Source organism: Hyla sarda, chromosome 1 (assembly GCF_029499605.1).
Source record: "Hyla sarda isolate aHylSar1 chromosome 1, aHylSar1.hap1, whole genome shotgun sequence".
Lineage (NCBI taxonomy): Eukaryota > Metazoa > Chordata > Amphibia > Anura > Hylidae > Hyla > Hyla sarda.
The window spans coordinates 287,672,072-287,691,585 of NC_079189.1; the positions used below are offsets into that span (position 1 = coordinate 287,672,072).

The 19,514-nt window shown below is 40.1% G+C and overlaps 1 protein-coding gene across 10 annotated transcripts in view; it reads left to right on the plus strand.

Moving 5' to 3' along the window:
- The window catches only part of KLHL26 (kelch like family member 26), a 62,041-nt gene extending 43,276 nt beyond the window's left edge, over positions 1-18,765 (plus strand). For 8 of the 10 annotated variants that reach the window (XM_056574724.1, XM_056574694.1, XM_056574713.1 and 5 more), the window contains exons 2-3: positions 15,085-15,267; positions 16,998-18,765. In XM_056574724.1, coding sequence (XP_056430699.1) covers positions 15,086-15,267; positions 16,998-18,579 — 1,764 coding nt within the window. In that variant the 5' untranslated portion in view covers position 15,085 and the 3' untranslated portion in view covers positions 18,580-18,765. Of the gene's footprint in view, positions 1-6,081; positions 6,193-15,084; positions 15,268-15,442; positions 15,492-16,997 lie in introns of those variants that run through there. The other 2 variants (XM_056574676.1, XM_056574741.1) reach the window with 2 other exon arrangements.
- Positions 18,766-19,514: the final 749 nt, after the last annotated feature.

Genomic DNA, 19,514 nt, shown 5'->3' on the forward strand with positions numbered 1-19,514 from the left:
TTTTTTTATTGGAAAAGGGGGGTGATTCAAACTTTTAATAGGGGAGGAGTTAAATGATCTTTATTCACTTTTTTTTTCCACTTTTTTTTTGCAGTGTTATAGGTCCCATAGGGACCTATAACACTGCACACACTGATCTTCTATGTTGATCACTGGTTTCTCATAAGAAACCAGTGATCAACGATTCTGCCGCATGACTGCTCATGCCTGGATCTCAGGCACTGAGCAGTCATTCGGCGATCGGACAGTGAGGAGGCAGGAAGGGGCCCTCCCGCTGTCCTGTCAGCTGTTCGGGATGCCGCGATTAGCCGCGGCTATCCCGAACAGCTCGACTGAGCTAGTCGGGAACTTTCACTTTCACTTTTAGCCGCGCGGCTCAGCTCTGAGCGCGCGGCTAAAGGGTTAATAACGCGCGGCGCCGCGATCGGCGCTGCGCGCTATTAGAGGCGGGTCCCGGCTTCACTATGACGCCGGGCCCGCCATGATATGACGCGGGGTTACTGTGTAACCCCGCGTTATATCAGAAGAGCAGGACCAAGGACGTACCGGTACGTCCTTGGTCCTTAAGGGGTTAAAGAAGTTTGTCTGCATAGCCTCTCTCCCAAAGGTGAGTACATAAGTCTTCAGAATGCTCTTTGAAGTACGTGGGATCACTATTAACTTTCTTAAAGCATAACAACTGACTGAACGGGATTGCTTCCTTTGTATGCTTGGGGTGGAAGGAGTTATAGTGGAGATATGCCAGAGAGGCAGTTGGTTTCCTGTAGCCCTTGGTGGATAATATTCCTTCAGAAACCTGAACTGTGAAGTCAAAAAACGTAAGGTGAGTGGAGCTGAAAGCAAGGGTGAAGAGCATATTCATTTCATTCTTCTCATAAGGGAACTGTACAAAGTTCTTAAAGTCATTCTTATTGCCACTCCAAACAATGAACACATCATCGACAAATCTCTTGTAAAATTTGATGTGTTTAAGGAAAGGGTACTGCTGCTGTAGATGAGTTTTTCTTCCAGATGTGCCAGATATATGTTAGCAAAAGTGCAGGAGACTAGGGTCCCCATAGCAGTCCCATTGCACTGGTTGTACCAGTCCCCGTTAAATTGAAAATAATTGTTCTTGAGTATGAAAAACAAAGCTTCTGACACAAAACTGCAATACTCTCTTGACTTTCCCACAGCCTGCAGGAACTTGTTAACAGCCTCTACTCATATGGAATTTCGGGATCAGTGTCTATAAAGACTCAATGACTATTGAGCCCAGACAGTCTCCCTCTTCCAATTTAGGTCCTGAAGGCAACTCAAGAAGTCATCTGTGTCTCTGACGTATGAAGGGAAATCCACTAAAAGAGGATGCAAGCACCAGTTCACATATTGTGATAAATATTTTGTCACCCAGCCAATTCCCGGAACAATCGGCACACTGGCAGATCCACCAGTCTGTGGACTTTGTGGACTTAGGGGAGGTGGTACCATTGTAGTCTCGAGGGGCAAAGAGGCAGAAGTTTCTCTGCAGTGCTCCTGGATAGGGCATTTCTCTCCACTTGCTGGAGTAAAAATTACTGTAAATTAGCTGTCACCCTCTGTACAGGATCCTGTCTTACCCTGACACAGGTCCTTTCATCATTGAGCTGCCTCATAGCTTCGTGAAGGTACTTTTGGCTAGACATCATCACTACGCTATTGCCCTTATCGGCTTTTTTTCACAGTGAGGTCGCTTCTGCTTCCTGCCACCTCCTCTAATCCTGGACCTTAAGGGGGTGCTACGTCGCTCAGTGCTGAGGTCACTATGTTCTCAGTCTTGCAGGACTGTCTTTGCTTTTGATTCCTAGGGGCTCTGTTCAATTCCGACTCAGTAGTCCAGTAATTTTTTTCTTTCTTCGTGTTGTCTTTATACTGTTTTTCCAGGTTAAAATCTGTACACTTTCCAAATCCAGGCAGTCTCTTGTACAGTGGGGATCAAAAGTTTGGGCACCTCAGGTAAAAATTTGTATTAATGTGCATAAAGAAGCCAAGGAAAGATGGAAAAAATCTCCAAAAGGCATCAAATTACAGATTATACATTCTTATAATATGTAAACAAAAGTTAGTTTTATTTCCATCATTTACACTTTCAAAATAACAGAAAACAAAAAAATGACATCTGCTAAAGTTTTGGCACCCTGCAGAGTTAAAGGGGTTATCCAGGAAAAAACTTTTTTTTATATATCAACTGGCTCCAGAAAGTGAAACAGATTTGTAAATTACTTCTATTAAAAAAATCTTAATCCTTTCAGTTCTTATGAGCTTCTGAAGTTAAGGTTGTTCTTTTCTGTCTAAGTGCTCTCTGATGACATGTGTCTCAGAAACCGCCCAGTTTAGAAGAGGTTTGCTATGGGGATTTGCTTCTAAACTGGGCGGTTCCCAAGACACGTGTCATCAGAGAGCACTAAGACAGAAAAGAACAACCTTAACTTCAGAAGCTCATAAGTACTGAAAGGATTAAGATTTTTCAATAGAAGTAATTTACAAATCTGTTTAACTTTCTGGAGCCAGTTGATATATAAAAAAATAAGTTTTTTCCTGGAATACCCCTTTAATATCTTGTACTGACCCCTTTGGCAAGTATCACAGCTTGTAAACGCTTTTTGTAGCCACCCGAGAGTCTTTCAATTCTTATTTGAGGTATCTTTGCCCATTCTTCCCTACAAAAGTCTTCCAGTTCTTTGAGATTTCTGGGCTGTCTGTCACGCACTGCTCTTTTAAGGTCTATCCATAGATTTTCAATTATGTTGAGGTCAGGAGATTGTGAAGGCCATGGCAAAACCTTCAGTTTACGCCTCTTGATGTAATCCCTCGTGGATTTCGAGGTGTGTTTAGGATCATTAACCATTTGTAGAAGCCATCCTCTCTGTAACGTCAGCTTTTTCACAGAAGGCATCAAGTTAGCATCCAAAATTAGCTTTTATTGAATCCATTTTTCCTTCTACTCGTGAGATGTTCTCTGTGCCACTGGCTGCAATACAACCCCAAAGCATGATTGATCCATCCCCATGCTTAACAGTTGGACAGAGGTTATTTTCATTAAATTCTGTTCCCCTTCTTCTCCAAACTTTGCTCATTCCGGCCAAAAAGTTACATTTTAACCTCATCGGTCCACAGAACTTGTTTCCAAAATGCATCAGGCTTGTCTATATGTTCATTTGCAAAGTTCAAACGCTGATTTTTGTGGTGAGGACGTAGAAGAAATTTTCCTGGCCTATGCGACTTCTCAATTCTGTTTTACACTTGCTGAGCTCCACAGTAAAAATTAGAATATGTGCAGCTCACAACAAAATAAAACGAGGTTAACTCTCACACCCTGAGAGTAGTATAAAATTGGGTATTGTATAGAAATTCCTCAGTCCCAGTTTGTATGATGAGTGTTTGGAAATACCACAATATGTAATTAGAAAACTGTATTTATTATAAAAAATCACTCATCATACAAACTAAGGAATGTCTATACAGAGCTCCACAGTAGCCCATTCGTACTCCTTTTCGTTCCTCTCTAGAGACTTCAGGACCTAAATTGGAAGAGGGAGACTGTCTGGGCTCAGTAGATGTTGAGTATTTATAGACACTGATCCCGCATTCCATATGAGTAGAGGCTGTTAACTAGTTCCTGCAGGCTGCGGGAAAGTCAATAGAGTATTGCAGTTTAGTGTCAGAAGCTTTGTTTTTCATACTCAACAACAATTATTTTCAATTTAATGGGGACTGGTACAAGCATTACAATGGGACTCCTATGGGTACCCCGGTCTTCTGCACTTTTGCTAACATATCTGGCACATCTGGAAGCAAAACTCTACAGCAGCAGTAACCCATTCCTTAAACACATCACATTTTAACAGAGATTTGTCTATGATGTGTTCATTGTTTGGATGGGTGGTGACTGACTTTAAGAACTTTGTATAATACCTTAATGAGAAGAATGAAATGAATATGCTCTTCACATTTGCTTTCAGCCCCACTCACCTTACGTTTCTTGACTCCATAGTTCAGGTCTCTGAAGGAATATTTTCCACCAAGGGCTACAGGAAACCAACTGCCCCTCTTGCATATCTCCACTATAACTCATTCTACCCCAAACATACAAAGGAAGCAATCCCGTTCAGTCAGCTGTTATGCCTTTAGAAAGTTAATAGCGATCCCGCAGACTTCAAAGAACAGTCTGAAGAATTATGTACTCACCTTCGGAAGAGAGGCTATGTGGACAAGCTTCTTTAAACTGCTCTAAAAAAGACAGAAACACGCTTACATAGTGATCTCATAAATAAAACGAACTATACACAGTAAAAAGTTTCACGTTTTCTTTCAAGTACAGCAATATGGCCACCAAAATTCAGAGAGCCATCTCCAGACATTGGAACCTCAATGAGGATGATGCAGTACTCAGGAAGGTCGCTATTAATAAACCTTTAATGACCTACAGGAGGAGTACCTCTCTTAAAAATAAACTGATCAGTAACAAATTCAGAACTGCTAACAGAAAAAGAACGTAGCTTGAAACTTCGCCATTAGAGGGTAATCATAAATGTGGCAGATGTGCCTATTACAAATTCCTCATCACAGGGAAAGATGTAAATACCTGTCGTACCACATACATTCATCTACTGTTTGATGTGTCCGTGTGAACGGTATTATATGGGATCAACTATACGCCCCCATTTCAACCGGCTCAGAGAACACATCTGCGTCACCAGACTAGGGCTGGGGGTCCCCAGGATCTCGTATCACGTCAGCAAAGCGCATGAAAGTTCCGCAGACATCCTCAGATGTTTTGGCATCGCACTCGTGAGGGACCCGCGCCCAGTATTGGATTCCGTAAGTAGACGGCAGCAAGAAGAAGCCCACTGGATATCCAAATTGCGAGCAACTGGCACTCTCTGGCTTAACGAGCACAACAAACTGAACCTTGAACGTAAATGTCGATGCATTTTTCCTTTGTTTCTGTGTTTTTACCTTTTGTTCTCTCCTAGGTACCGGTGTCCTTATTTGCTCTTTCAAGTTGGGCTGCCCTGCTGCTCCCCCTGTTGGGTATAGTTGCCTTTCACAGGCTGGGTTTACAGCATCGCACTGTTTACCCATTGCTATGACCACGCTACTCCTCAGCTGTCTGACACCCCATGGAGACCAAACTTGGGGCCATGTGCAACATCGGGTGAGGAGTGACCAAGCGGGATTTGCCGCGAAACTGAGCCGTCACCGCTCAGAGGAGCTCATGTTGTTTTATCTCACCGTCCCTGCCTGCAACCTGCACCTATGTTTCTGAAATAAATAATCTTAGTTATTTTTGCATTGCTATAGGGGTAAGTGCTACGTTCTTAAATTTCTCTCATTACTGAAGTTTTTTGGAACAGTGAGCTGTGAAAATGAAATATTTTTTTTAAACATGTTTATATAGCCCCAAATTTTTTATTTTTCAAAGCCAAAATGGGCCGTGTCCTTAACTCCTTAAAGAAGTACATGTACACCCTGCGCCCACTCCCGTGCTATAGCGGGTCTGGCCCGGCAGCTAGCAACAGTCGGGACCCTGTAGCTAATACCGGACATCATCGATCGCGGTGATGCCTGGTATTAATCTTTTAGACGCGTCTAAAATTAAAAAAAATGCTTCCTGGCCGCTCAGTCCGGCTGATCGGGACCACCATGGTGAAACATAGCATATTTTTGGTCACTTTTTATACCATTAAAAAATGAACAAAATGCAATCAAAAAGTCCGATCAAAACAAAAATGGTACCGATAAAAACTTGAAACTTGATAAAATTTGCCCTCAAACATCCCTGTATGTGGAAAAATAAAAAAAGTTATAGTGGTCAGAAGAGGACATTTTTAAATGTATTAATTTTCGTGCATGTAGGTAAGAACTTTTACCAGATGAAAAACAAAATCAAACCTCTATAAGTAGGTTATCATTATAATCATATGATAAATAAAGATAAGGTGTGATTTTTTATGAGAAATGCACTGCGTAGAAACGTAAGCCCCCAAAAGTTACAAAATGATGTTTTTTTTTTTTTTTTCAATTTTGTCCCACAAATATATATTTTTTGTTTTGCCTTAGATTTTTTGGTCAAATGACTGATGTAATTACAAAGTACAATTGGTGGCGCAAAAACCAAACCATCATATGGGTCTGTAGGTGCAAAATTGAAAGGGATATGATATTTAAAAGGTAAGGAGGAAAATACGAAAGTGCAAAAACTGAAACGGAGTCCTTAAGGGGTTACGGGTTTAACCAGTACAAATAGATTGTACTTGCCAGGGGTATTTACATGATCAGGTTTCTTTATTCATTAAAAGCGGTATTACATAGCAGGCTCGGTACTAGTAGAGCACACCTAGCCTATGACAACCCACTGTGCTTTGTCAAGACATGATGGGAAAACAGGCTACAATTCTATTTAACCCATAGCTAACCAGTACAATAAAACAAACTTAATTTATAACATAACAATAATGCATAATATAGACTGTTTAAAACAACTTCAGTTATTCCCTAGCTATTTTACGCAATTATGTACCTATTATACTACACAGACTTACAACAATGGAAATACATTGTTTCTGTTATTTTATCCTAGAATGCCTAAAGTATCTGTTTTAATAATCCAGCGTGACTCGCATTGTAGCAAGCACAGTGGGTTGTGAGAAATAACCATAGGCCAGATGTTCTCCACTAGTACCTAGCCTTCTATGTTATACGGCTTTGTGGGTCCACGTACAGTATCCTGTGCATATTTGATGTGTAGGATTTGAAGCTGTGTTCAGTCATTTAGTTTACATTGCAACTCTGCAGCATTAAATCTGCAGCTTCAAATCCTGCGCATCAAATATACACAGGATACTGTATATATGAATACACTCTAAAGGTAAGGTCACACACGCCTTTTTGCTGTGTATTTTGCTACCCATTGACTTCAATGGGCAGAAAAATATGCAGCAGCAAAATATGGCACATGTGACCCTACCCTTGATAAATAAAGAAACCTGATTGTGTGAATACCATTGGTGAGTGCAATCTTGTTTTCTCATTATATGGATTGTACATTGCTATTCGTCATAAGCGTAAGCACCCTAGAATCATCACAAACTGTTGTCTATCACCTGTACTATTTTATCATATAAGTGTGATCCTAAGCTGTGTCAGTCTGATATTGCCCTTAATGTGTGGACTAGTGTACAATATATGTATAATACAGTATTACTTCTTTGTTTTTTCTACATAGCCTAGTTTTATATATCGATAGGTATAGATTTATATATTAACTATCATATTGTTTACTTAAAGGCCACATTAGAATGTAAGAAAATAAATTTGATATCAGCAAGTAAGAACTCTTTGTACTTTCCATCTTATTCTTTAGTTCATGACATGTATAGCTTGACATATGACTACACTGTATAATACTGGTGGAGCATTGTGATGTTTCTGCATTTAAAAATTCAGAAGACAATATGTTCGACAGGGTTATTGTTCCTCAGTATTTAATAGTAGGCATTTAGCTGTTCTTCTTGACACATTTTAGATTAATTTGACACTCAGGTTATTGTGAACCTTTTCTCTAACTTGCAATCACTGTTACCTTTATTATATTGTGTCTTTGGAGAATTCATGTTAGTGATTTCTCATACTTGCTGAGATTTTCCTTTTGTATCTACTTGAATAGAGCTTGTAAAATTGCTGTTAAATTTATGTGTTTTATGTTAGAATTATGGGACAGATTTATCAAAATGGTCTAAAAGAAAAATGTTGTTGCTCATAGCAACCAGTCACGGCACAGCTTTAGTTTTACTAAAGCAGTTTAACCCCTTAAGGAATCAGTCATTTTACACAAAAATTCACGACGAAACGGAAAAAAAAATAATTGTGCAACAAAATCGAAGAAAAAACGCCAATTTGTACATTTTGGGGGCTTCCGTTTCTACGCAGTGCATATTTCGGTAAAAATGACACCTTATCATTATTCTGTAGGTCCATACGGTTAAAATGATACCCTACTTATATAGGTTTGATTTTGTCGCACTTCTGGAAAAAATCATAACTACATGCAGGAAAATTTATACATTTAAAAATGTCCTCTTCTGACCCATATAACTTTTTTATTTTTCCACGTACAGGGCGGTATGAGGACTCATTTTTTGCGCCCTGATCTGAAGTTTTTATCGGTATGATTTTTGTTTTGATCAGACTTTTTGATCACTTTTTATTCATTTTTTAATGGTATAAAAAGTGACCAAAATATGCTTTTTTGGACTTTGGAATTTTTTTGCGCGTACGCCATTGACCATGCGGTTTAATTAATGATATATTTTTATAGTTCGGACATTTACGCACGCGGCGATACCACATATGTTTATTTTTATTTACACTGTTTTATGTTTTTTTATGGCAAAAGGGGGGTGATTCAAACTTTTATTAGGGAAGGGGTTAAATTACCTTTATTAACACTTTTTTTTTACTTTTTTTTGCAGTGTTATAGGTCCCATAGGGACCTATAACACTGCACACACTGATCTCCTATGCTGATCACTGGCGTGTATTAACATGCCTGTGATCAGCGTTATCGGCGCTTGACTCCTCCTGCCTGGATCTCAGGCACGGAGCAGTCATTCGTCGATCGGACACCGAGGAGGCAGGTAAGGGCCCTCCCAGTGTCCTGAAAGCTGTTCGGGACGCCGCGATTTCACCGCGGCAGTCCCGAACAGCCCGACTGACTAGCCGGGATACTTTCGCTTTAGAGGCGGCGGTCAGCTTTGACCGCCGCTTCTAAAGGGTTAATACCGCACATCGCCGCGATGTGTGGTATTAGCCGCGGGTCCCGGCCGTTGATGAGCGCCGGGACCAATGCGATGTGATGCGGGGTCGCGCTGCTTCATATCGCGGGAGCCGGTGCAGGACGTAAATATACGTCCTGCGTCGTTAAAGGGTTAAAGAATGAAAGCTAAGCTGTGGGTAACAAAGGCAGATTTCTTTTAATAAATATACATTACACAGGCACCATTTAGAATAGTTAAAACAGAGAAACAGAATAGGGAAGATACACAGGTGTAGCTTGTAGCTTCAGGGCTCTGAGGCAAAAGGAAAAAAAATAAAATTTGTAACGCAATTGAAGAATTTCCATTATTAAAGTTGGACGTGAAAATCAAAAATTTTTTTTCACTAAAAAGCTGGTGTTATCCCAAATGTTTTATTTCACAAGGAAAAAAGAGAATGTGTCTGAAATGGAAGGCTGTGTGCGTTTACAAAGCCCCCATGGTGCCAGAACAGTGGACCCCACCCCCCCACATGTGACCCCATTTTGGAAACGACATGGCTCAAGGAATGTAATAAGGGGCATTTACACCCCACTGGTGTCTGATTTTTGGAACAGTGGTCCATAAAAATGAAAAAATAAATTTTTAATTTGCACAGCCCACTGTTCCAAAGATCTGTCAAACACCAGTGGGGTATAAATGCTCACTGCACCCCTTATTAAATTCTGTGAGGGGTGTAGTTTCCAAAATGGGGTCACATGTGGGGGAGTCCACTGTTCTGGCACCATGGGGGCTTTGTAAACGCACATGGCCCCTGACTTCTATTCCAAACAAATTCTCTCTCCAAAACCCCAATGGCGCTCCTCCTCTTCTGAGCATTGTAGTGCGCCAGCAGAGCACTTGACGTCTACACATGGGGTATTTCCATGCTCCATACAAAATTTTGGGAGGCTTTTTCTCCTAATACCCCTTGTGAAAATGAAAAATCAAATTTTTCATTTTCACGTCCAACTTTTGTGGAAATTTGTCAAACACCTGTGGGGTGTTAAGGCTCACTGTACCCCTTGTTATGTTCCTTGTGGGGTGTTGTTTTCCAAATAGTATGCCATGTGGGGCTTTTTTTTTCTGTTCTGGCACCTTTAAGGAGCTTCCTAAATGGGACATGCCCCCCAAAAACCATTTCAGCAAAATTTGCTTTCCAAAAGCCAAATGTGACTCCTTCTCTTCTGAGCATTGTAGTGCGTCCACAGTGCACTTGATGTCCACACATGGGTTACAAATTGGGGGGCGTATTTTCTCCTATTAAAATGTAAAATGTCCCCTTGTAAAAATGTAAAATTTGGGGAAAACCCAGCATTTTAGTGAAAAAAAAATTCATTTACACATCCGACTTTAGTGAAAAGTCGTCAAACACCTTATTTACCACTAACTTTATGTTAGTGGTAAATAAGTTAATGCATGCAGCATTTTTTGCGAAAAACTCTTTTTTTATATTTTTTTATATTTTTATTTCCATTATTTTCATGTCGTTCGCAGTGCAGTAAAAATGTATCTTTATTCTGTGCGTTGATATGATTATGATGATAGACAATTTATAAAGCTTTTTATGTCCTTTTTCTTTTCACAATGTAATCCTTTTTTTTTTCCTCTTTTTTTTTTTCGTACAATGCTGTTGTTAGAAATTTAATAGAATATAGAAATTTGGGTCTAACTAGGAATTCTCAACCAAGCGATTTCTGGTAGCAGGTGTTTGAAACCACCCACGCAGCAAAGTAACACAGGAATTGATGTAATTTACACATTTCTGTGATAGAGAAAAGTAAACAAAATGCACCATCTGCTGTTAACTTATCTGTATTTTAATTACATTTTTGCAAAGAGTTCTAATGGGATTCACCACATGAAGTGCCCTCTAATTACATAACTGTATAATGTGTATTAACGTATTTAAACCTACCTAATATTATTATATGTGCCACTTTAAGAAGAAACCTTTCTACAGGATGTTATAAGCTGCTGTTGTACATGAATAACTAAAGGAAGCAGTAGCAATCTGCTCTTGTGATCAGGGTTGCCAACTTGATTTTTTACCCCCTTTTCCTTGACAACTTATCCAACAATCACAAACAGACAACATTTATATATATATATATATATATATATATATATATATATATGTATATATATATATAAATATATTTGAAAACCATAATAATAAGTTATAAAGAATGTCAGTAATATATAATTGCACAGAATACTTAGATGACCACATCATCCATGGTAACTGCAACCTATAAAAGAAATAACCCCTCGAGGACTCAGACAAAAATGTACTCAGAGCACCATGATGTACATTTACATTTTGCAGTGTTTATATTCCATGAAGTGAGCGCAGGAGCTGTGCACGCTTCATAGATATGAGTACAGGATTTCTGGGGACTCGTCACTAACAGCAGACATCAGAGATTAATGTTCACAGTCAAGATTTTAGATGCCGTTTAATTTAGTTTAATTTACATGTGCCGGTTAGCTCAGTTGTCTCAACGTCACTGCGTGCTGGGGGGTGGGAGTTAATGGGGGAGGGAAATAGTAGAGACTGCAAATAGTTGAAATGGTGTCCGGAGTCTTCTATCTTCACCTTGCTCCTTTTGCTCACAGATGGTGGGCTGGCAGTGCAACCATCCATTAATTAGCAGACAGCAACCAAGAAATTTGTCCAGCAACAGCGGTTGAATTGGGGGTGCTTCTTTTATAACCCCTAAAGGACAATGTACATAAAGGAACATCCTGATGCATCAGGCATCATGCATGGAAGGTCCCATGCATGATGCTGTCAGCAGCAAGGGACCCGCTGGTAATGTTGGATATCAGCGATCTCGCTGATGTCCGCCATTAACCCCTGAGGTGCTGTGATCAATACAGATCAAGGCATCTGCAGCAGTGCTGGGCTTCTAATGACTGATCTGATTACCCACCACCACAGATCATCCAAGAACACCTGCTCCGGCCATCATCCAAGGGTCTTCTTCTATGGTCTGCCTTCCAGCAGACCAGAAAAGAAGATCGATCGCCAATAATACTAATCAGTGCTATGCCTGTGATTAGCACTGAACAGTATTAGCAGTATAATGATTGCTGTAGATAGTCCCCTATTTTATTTAGAGTTAAAAAATAATTTGAAAAAGCCCCTCCCCCAATAAAAATTTTAATCACGGATTTTTCCCATTTTACTAAAAAGGGGTAAAAAAAAATATTAATAACATATTTGGTGTTTTCTTTTCAATTTACCCAAAAAATTATATTTTTTGGTTGTGCTGTACAATTTATGGTAGAACAAAAGGTGTCATTACAAAGTACAATTGGTCTCACAAAAAACAAGCTTTCATATGAGTCTGTGGATGGAAAAATAAAAAACTTATGGATTTTAGAAGGCAAGGAAGAAAAAAGGAAAAAGCTAACAATTTACTGGCTTTGTCCTTAAGGCCAAAATGAGCAGCGTCCTTAAGGGGTTAAACCACAATATAAAACACAGATAAAATACCAATGCATTTCGGGTCTCAAGGACCCTCAATAATGGCATCCCCCCTGTACCTCCATTAACCTGGATTATTGCTCTGCTAATGCAGTCTCCTTCAGACAGGCTGGAGAAGCAGAGCACCAATATCACTGATCAGTGCTATCTAATAATATAGCACTGATCGGTGATATCGACACTCTGCTTAGCATAACACAGAACAGTGAATGGAATCTAATAAATGCATGTAATACTCCCCTCTTTAAAGGGGTATTCCAGGCAAAACCTTTTTATATATATATATATATATATATATATATATATATATATATATATAAAATCAACTGGCTCCGGAAAACAGATTTGTAAATTACTTCTATTAAAAAATCTTAATCCTTCCAATAGTTATTAGCTTCTGAAGTTTTCTGTCTAACTGCTCAATGATGATGTCACGTCCCGGGAGCTGTGCAGTTCCTATGGGGATATTGTCCCATCATGCACAGCTCCCCGGGACGTGAGTCATCAGAGAGCAGTTAGACAGAAAACAACAACTCAACTTCAGAAGCTAATAACTATTGGAAGGATTAAGATTTTTTAATAGAAGTAATTTACAAATCTGTTTAACTTTCCGGAGTCAGTTGATATATAAAAAAAAGTTTTGGCCTGGAATACCCCTTTAAGTATAAAAGAAAAAATATATATAAATAAGCCCCTCCTCTAATAATAGTTTAATTATCCCCCTTTTCTCATTTTACTAAATAGTTATGTCTCTTAGAAGGGGAGCAGGAAAAAACAAAAAGAAAAATTGGCTGTGTCCTCAAGGCCAAATCCTGCTGTGTCCTTAAGGGGTTAAAATGATCCTATATTAAAATCTGTAGGGAAGAAAACAATGGAGAGACCGATATTGACGCCTGGTGTATTACTCTTGGAGACGGGAGCAAAAGTAATCTTGAGTTAGACAGGAACCATATAGATGGCCACTCACCTTGAAGTAGATAAAACGAGCATATCACCCCAGTTATAATGGGGTACTGCAAAGGTGGAATCGCTTCCAAGCCTTCAGGGTAACAGGAGTAGCAGTAGCACTGTCCTGGATGAGTTGCGGAGAATATTGAAGAATACCCTTAGTAGATGGCGCTGCGGCTCTCTCAGACAAACTGAGTGGGACCAAAGCTTGGTTTAAGGTCCACAGCGGAACCAAATTTATTTGGTAAATAAAATTAATAAACATGCGGTGACGCATTTCGGAAGGAACCCTCCCTTCCTCAGATCAGGATCTGAGGAAGGGAGGGTTCCTCCCGAAATGCGTCATCGCATGTTTATTATGCCACAGCGCCATCTACTAAGGGTATTCTTCAATCTTCTCCGTAACCTATGTTAAAATGGTATGTTTATTACATGGTGTGGGAAACATGGGCTTTGCTACCCGGTCCTTTCTCCCTTCCAAATACAAAACTTCTGGGCATGTGAAGTGCTAGTGGTATCAAAAAAGTAAAAATGCAGCACTCTCTCTTCTGCCAGTAGCATTTGGTGCTAAATAGTTATGTGGACATATTTGTCAATTCCTTTTCATAACACATAACCATTGGGTCCCACCATGCCTTTTGTAACAAGTAAGTGTGAGAAATGGCTATTTTATGAGCGGAAATTATCTCCTTAGAACTGGGCTAATTTGAGTCTTCTCAATAGAAATTAACTTGTAAAAAAAAAAAATTATAGGATCTAAATGTCTCTTAAAATGTATTCACTAATTTTTTAGCAAGACCTAAAACTGAAACAATCCAAATTCACTCTGCACTCTGTCCATGCCCAGCATGGTACCAGATCTATGTACCATCCAAGATAGTTGCCTCTGGCATGGTTGTGCCACATCAAAGGAAAGCTGCATGCAACAATTTTTGATTTTGCACACCATGCAGGATTCAAACTATACTGAGAAACTTTGGGAACCCAGCCATAACCCTTTGTTATGACATCACAGATATGCATCATTTTTTTATTAGAGCTGTGTAGTGAGATTACTGTTATTCATGATCTGTAAATTAGAAATATTGTAATTTATTAGTCAATTAATTACTAAGGGATTAAACTAATAAAAGTCTACCAATATACTTCCGCCTCCATGTTATGAAGCTGAGTACTACTATTGAGACCATCAGGCTACATTTCTGTTGGCAGAAGGGCAGAGGAAGACTGCAGTGGCTGACACATAATAGCACTGAACATACTTTTCATCACATTTTTTAGTTGCAGCAAGTAAGTATATGGGGTGAGAGGAGGCTTGGCTGACAACTGAAGGAAGGGGCTGTGACTACCTGCTGAAAAGGTGGGGAGTGGTGCTGTACCTATTGTGGGAAATGGGAACTGTTGTGACTACTGGGGAGGTGGTGTCCTTCAGTGACTGCTGGGGATGTGGGAAGTAATGTGTCTAGTTCTTTTTAACTGTTGTTTAGTATGGATAAATTTAACAGTAAAACAATATAGCCTGTAATTTGTATGTTTTACCTAATACTAACCACTTGTTGTTACAGCACCTGCACAAGTTAGACCACTAATATTTGTGGTTCTAGTACTAGAAATTCTATGTTAGGCAGGTAGTAAATTGCTCATGAAGTGTCCAGCATAAGCACTGAGGGCATTCTGTGTACGATCAGTACTATGGTCATAACTACAATTCACTGATTATTACACATCTGTAGGACTGAAAGTAGTCTAAGATACATAGTGTCACTCATTGTATTAAATGTCTTCTTACAAAACGGATAGTCAGTGGTTTGTTCTTTTCTTTACTTTTAGCATGGCTGACAAGAACAGCAGCATGAAATGCACCTTCTCCGCTCCAGGCCATAGCACAACCCTTCTGCAGGGACTGACTGCACTACGAGCACAAGGCCAACTGCTCGATGTCATTCTTACTATAAACAATGAAGTATTCCAAGTTCACAAAGTGGTCCTAGCAGCCTGCAGTGATTATTTTAGGTAGGTTTTGAAGATAAATGATCTTTTTCCCCTTAAAGGCATATTGCATGGTGGGTAAAGAAAAGATTGTTTAACCAGTGCCCCCAACCATTTTGTTTTTCACTGTTAGGCTCTTCTAATAATAGTTTATACATCTTTATATGTTCTATCAATGACATGATGTTTTTTCTCACAGTTTTCATTATACAGTGCCAGCACAGTACCTTCATTATATAGTAGCCCTGGTAATGTATCCTTTATTGTTAAATAGGTTTAAATATCTGGCATATGTGGGAGACTTGCAGATGATTTGTTATATGCTATACATAACTTTCTTCCTACATGTAGTCTGGACTGCAGACCTGCAGGTTATACACTGTATCACCAGGCAGTGCTTTTGGGTGGTTACTATGTCTAGAAACCTTCACTGAGGGTGAAAATCACAGATGTAGCTTTAACCCAGAATGTGAAACAAAAAAGGTTCAGAGAAGCACAGAAAACCCAATTAAACTAATTTATACACATTTATTCCTGAGTATACAGAGAGAATTTAAGGAGAACTCCAGTCTATTTTTTCCCCTTATGCTTGGGCTACCAGAATAAAATTAACTTACCTTCCTCCGCTCCCCGAGTGCTGCCAATATCACCATCTTGTCCTCCAGCCTCAGTCCTTTTCCGGCTTTTGGCACCCAACACGTAACACTGCCCCTCAGCTTATCGCCAGCCCCAGTGGTGTCCCGCCTTTGTGCCAGTAACGCGCCTGTGCCTTCTTCCTGGTGCCTGGGTCCGTTTTCTTACACTGCAGCTCTACTGCCTCTATGCATAGTTTTCCAACAAACACTTAAAAAAGTAGGGGTTGTCTTGGATTTTCAAGTGTTCCTGTCACTTGACAAAACTTTTCAAATATACTAGAGACATGTCAAAAGTGTAGATTGGTCAGATCACGTCCTAGCCCGAGAACAAGCTGGGAAAAGAGCGTGTGGCTGAGCGCTCCTCTCCCTGACTTGTCTCACACTTAGCACAGACTTCTTGCGCTTTCCCCTGATCTGTGAGGGTCTGAACACTCATACTGAACATTCAGACCCCGACCAAGCAAAACATTTTGACGTGTCTCTATGACATGTCAAAAGTTTTTTCAAGTGACAGTGCTCATTTAAAGGAGCACTATGGTGGTTTCTTTTCTTATCCCTCTGTGCCCAGGCTGCAAAACGAAACAAAACTCACCTTCCTATGTTCCCTCGTTGCTACGATATCTGTGTCCCGTTCTCCGGTCCCTGTCTTCTTCCACTTCCTGCAGGACGGTGAGTTACGCTGGGCTCAGCGTATCTACAGCCGCAGTGGGACATTGCTGCGGCCGGTGATACGCTGAGCGCAGCTTGACTCAACGCCCGCAGGAAGCGGAAGAAGACAGGGCCCGGAGAACGGGACACAGACATCGGAGCAACGGGGAACGAAGGAAGGTGAGAGTTTGTTTAGTTTCCTTTTGCAGCCCGGGCACAGAGGGATAAGAAGAAAAAAAAACACCATAGTGCTCCTTTAAATTGGCATTCCTAACTTTAAGAGTTATCTCCTATCCCAATGTAGCTATGGCTGTGCAGGTGTGGTATACTTCATTCAGGGGACTGATCAGCAAGTTGGGAATTCCTCTTTTAAATGTCTTTGTATGTGGAGTCAAAATAATAATAATCTGTATAATAATCTACCAATACATGGTAGCATATTTTGAATAACTATGTTTTTTTGTTTTCAAGGGCAATGTTTACAGGAGGAATGAGGGAAGCCAGTCAAGATGTTATTGAACTTAAAGGAGTATCCTCTAGAGGACTGCGACATATCATTGATTTTGCCTACAGTGCAGAAGTTACTCTGGATCTTGACTGTATCCATGATGTTCTTGGAGCTGCAGTTTTTCTCCAAATGGTACCTGTTGTGGAACTTTGTGAGGAGTTCTTAAAATCAGCTATGAGTGTAGAGACTTGTTTGAATATTGGGCAGATGGCTACAACTTTCAGTTTGGCATCTTTGAAAGAATCAGTGGATTTCTTCACTTTTAAACACTTTCTTAAAATATCTGAGGAGGAAGATTTTCTTCATTTACCCTTAGAACGGTTAGTTTTCTTCCTCCAAAGTAATAAGTTAAAAAATTGCAGTGAAATTGATTTATTTCACGCTGCCATCCGTTGGTTACAGTTTGACTATTCCCGACGAGCAAATGCTAGTCAAGTTCTATGCCACATTCGCTTTCCATTGATGAAGTCATCTGAACTGGTGGACAGTGTTCAGATCGTAGATATTATGGTAGAAGACGTGTTATGCCGACAATTTCTGCTTGAGGCCTTCAACTACCAAATTCTCCCATTCCGCCAGCATGAAATGCAGTCTTGTAGGACCATTATTAGGTCAGATGTATGCTCACTTATAACATTTGGTGGAACGCCGTATACCGATAATGATCGAACAGTAAGCTGTAAAGTCTATTATTTGCCAGATCTAAGTGCACGTCAGTTTAAGGAGCTTGATGAAATGGAGGTAGGCTGTAGCCACGCCTGTGTTGCAGTCTTGGACAACTTTGTGTATGTTGTAGGAGGACAGCATTTGCAATATCGAAGTGGCGAAGGCGCTGTAGAAGTTTGTTTTCGCTATGATCCTCATTTAAATCAGTGGCTTCGAATTCAACCCATGCAGGAGAGCCGAATTCAGTTTCAACTGCATGTCTTGTATGGCATGCTATACGCAACTGGGGGAAGAAACCGGTCAGGAAGTTTGGCATCTGTCGAAAGGTATTGTCCCAAGACGAATGAGTGGACTTATGTCTGCTCTTTAAAGCGCCGGACTTGGGGTCATGCTGGTGCTACACTAAGAGGCAGACTGTATATTTCAGGAGGCTATGGAGTCTCTGTTGATGACAAAAAAGCCTTGCATTGTTATGACCCTTCTCTTGACCAATGGGAATTTAAGACTCCAATGAATGAGCCAAGAGTTCTTCATGCCATGGTAGGGACAAAGAACAGAATTTATGCCTTTGGGGGACGCATGGATCATGTTGATCGATGTTTTGATGTTTTAGCAGTTGAGTATTATGCTCCAGAGACTGACACATGGACAACTGTGAGTCCAATGCGAGCTGGACAATCTGAAGCAGGCTGCTGTCTTTTAGAGCAAAAAATTTTTATTGTAGGGGGCTACAACTGGCACTTGAACAACGTGACTAGTATTGTACAAGTATACAATACAGAAACTGATGAATGGGAGAGGGACTTACATTTCCCAGAATCATTTGCAGGAATAGCTTGTGCATCAATTATACTACCACAAGTTACAGCCCAGAGCTAACTACGAATAACATTTCACTTTCATGAATTTGAACTACTCTTTGTATTATGTCAGTTTGTATTGCTCAGAAAACAAAAAGGTGTTCTATACCTAAAGATCCATTAAAGCTTTTGTACTGTTTATACTCATGCCATCCATTTTTGTCTAAACACACTATTTCCAACAATGCGAAGTGGTAAAGAAAAAGGACCAACTGTTTCCAGGCGCTGCTAGCTCAAAACACCAGAGGCACGAGTAGTAGGTGAAAGATCCTTGCAGGGATCATATTTATTAAAAAATAACAAATAAAGGATGACACGTTTCGAGGGTAACCCCCTCTTCCTCAGACCATGTTGATCTGAGGAAGAGGGGGTTACCCTCGAAAATACCCTCTTTCACCTACTACTCGTGCCTCTGGTGTTTTGAGCTAGCAGCGCCTGGAAACAGTTGGTCCTTTTTCTTTACCACTTCGCACGTTCTTACAGGACAGGACTTCCCGACCCCTGTGGACCCTCCGGCTGAGCAGCCTGCTCCACCAATATACCTCTTACTGAGGTGATATGCTTTATTTCTTCTTCCCCAAGGTGAGCAGCCACTTATAAGGGGCTATATTGCTCCACACCTACTTTAAGTGTATTACACGAGGCGCCGTTCGCGGTCTTCCTTTTTTTCTATATTACCACATATTTCCAACAATGGAAATCATGAAGTGTTTTATTCATCAGTAATTGTTGTACTTTTGTTTTAAACTATACTGTGAAACTAAAAGCAATACGGCATATTTGGTAATGCAGGTCATATCTGCTCTGTTTTCCGAAGGTAAATTTTGCACTTCCCTACCTCTCAATGACTTGTCTTCCTATATGTGTTTTAACTACTCACCCTGTACCTTAAATTATTATTCTGCTGTGGTCAGGTCTTTGCTACACTAATATGTATGATTATGACATTTTCAC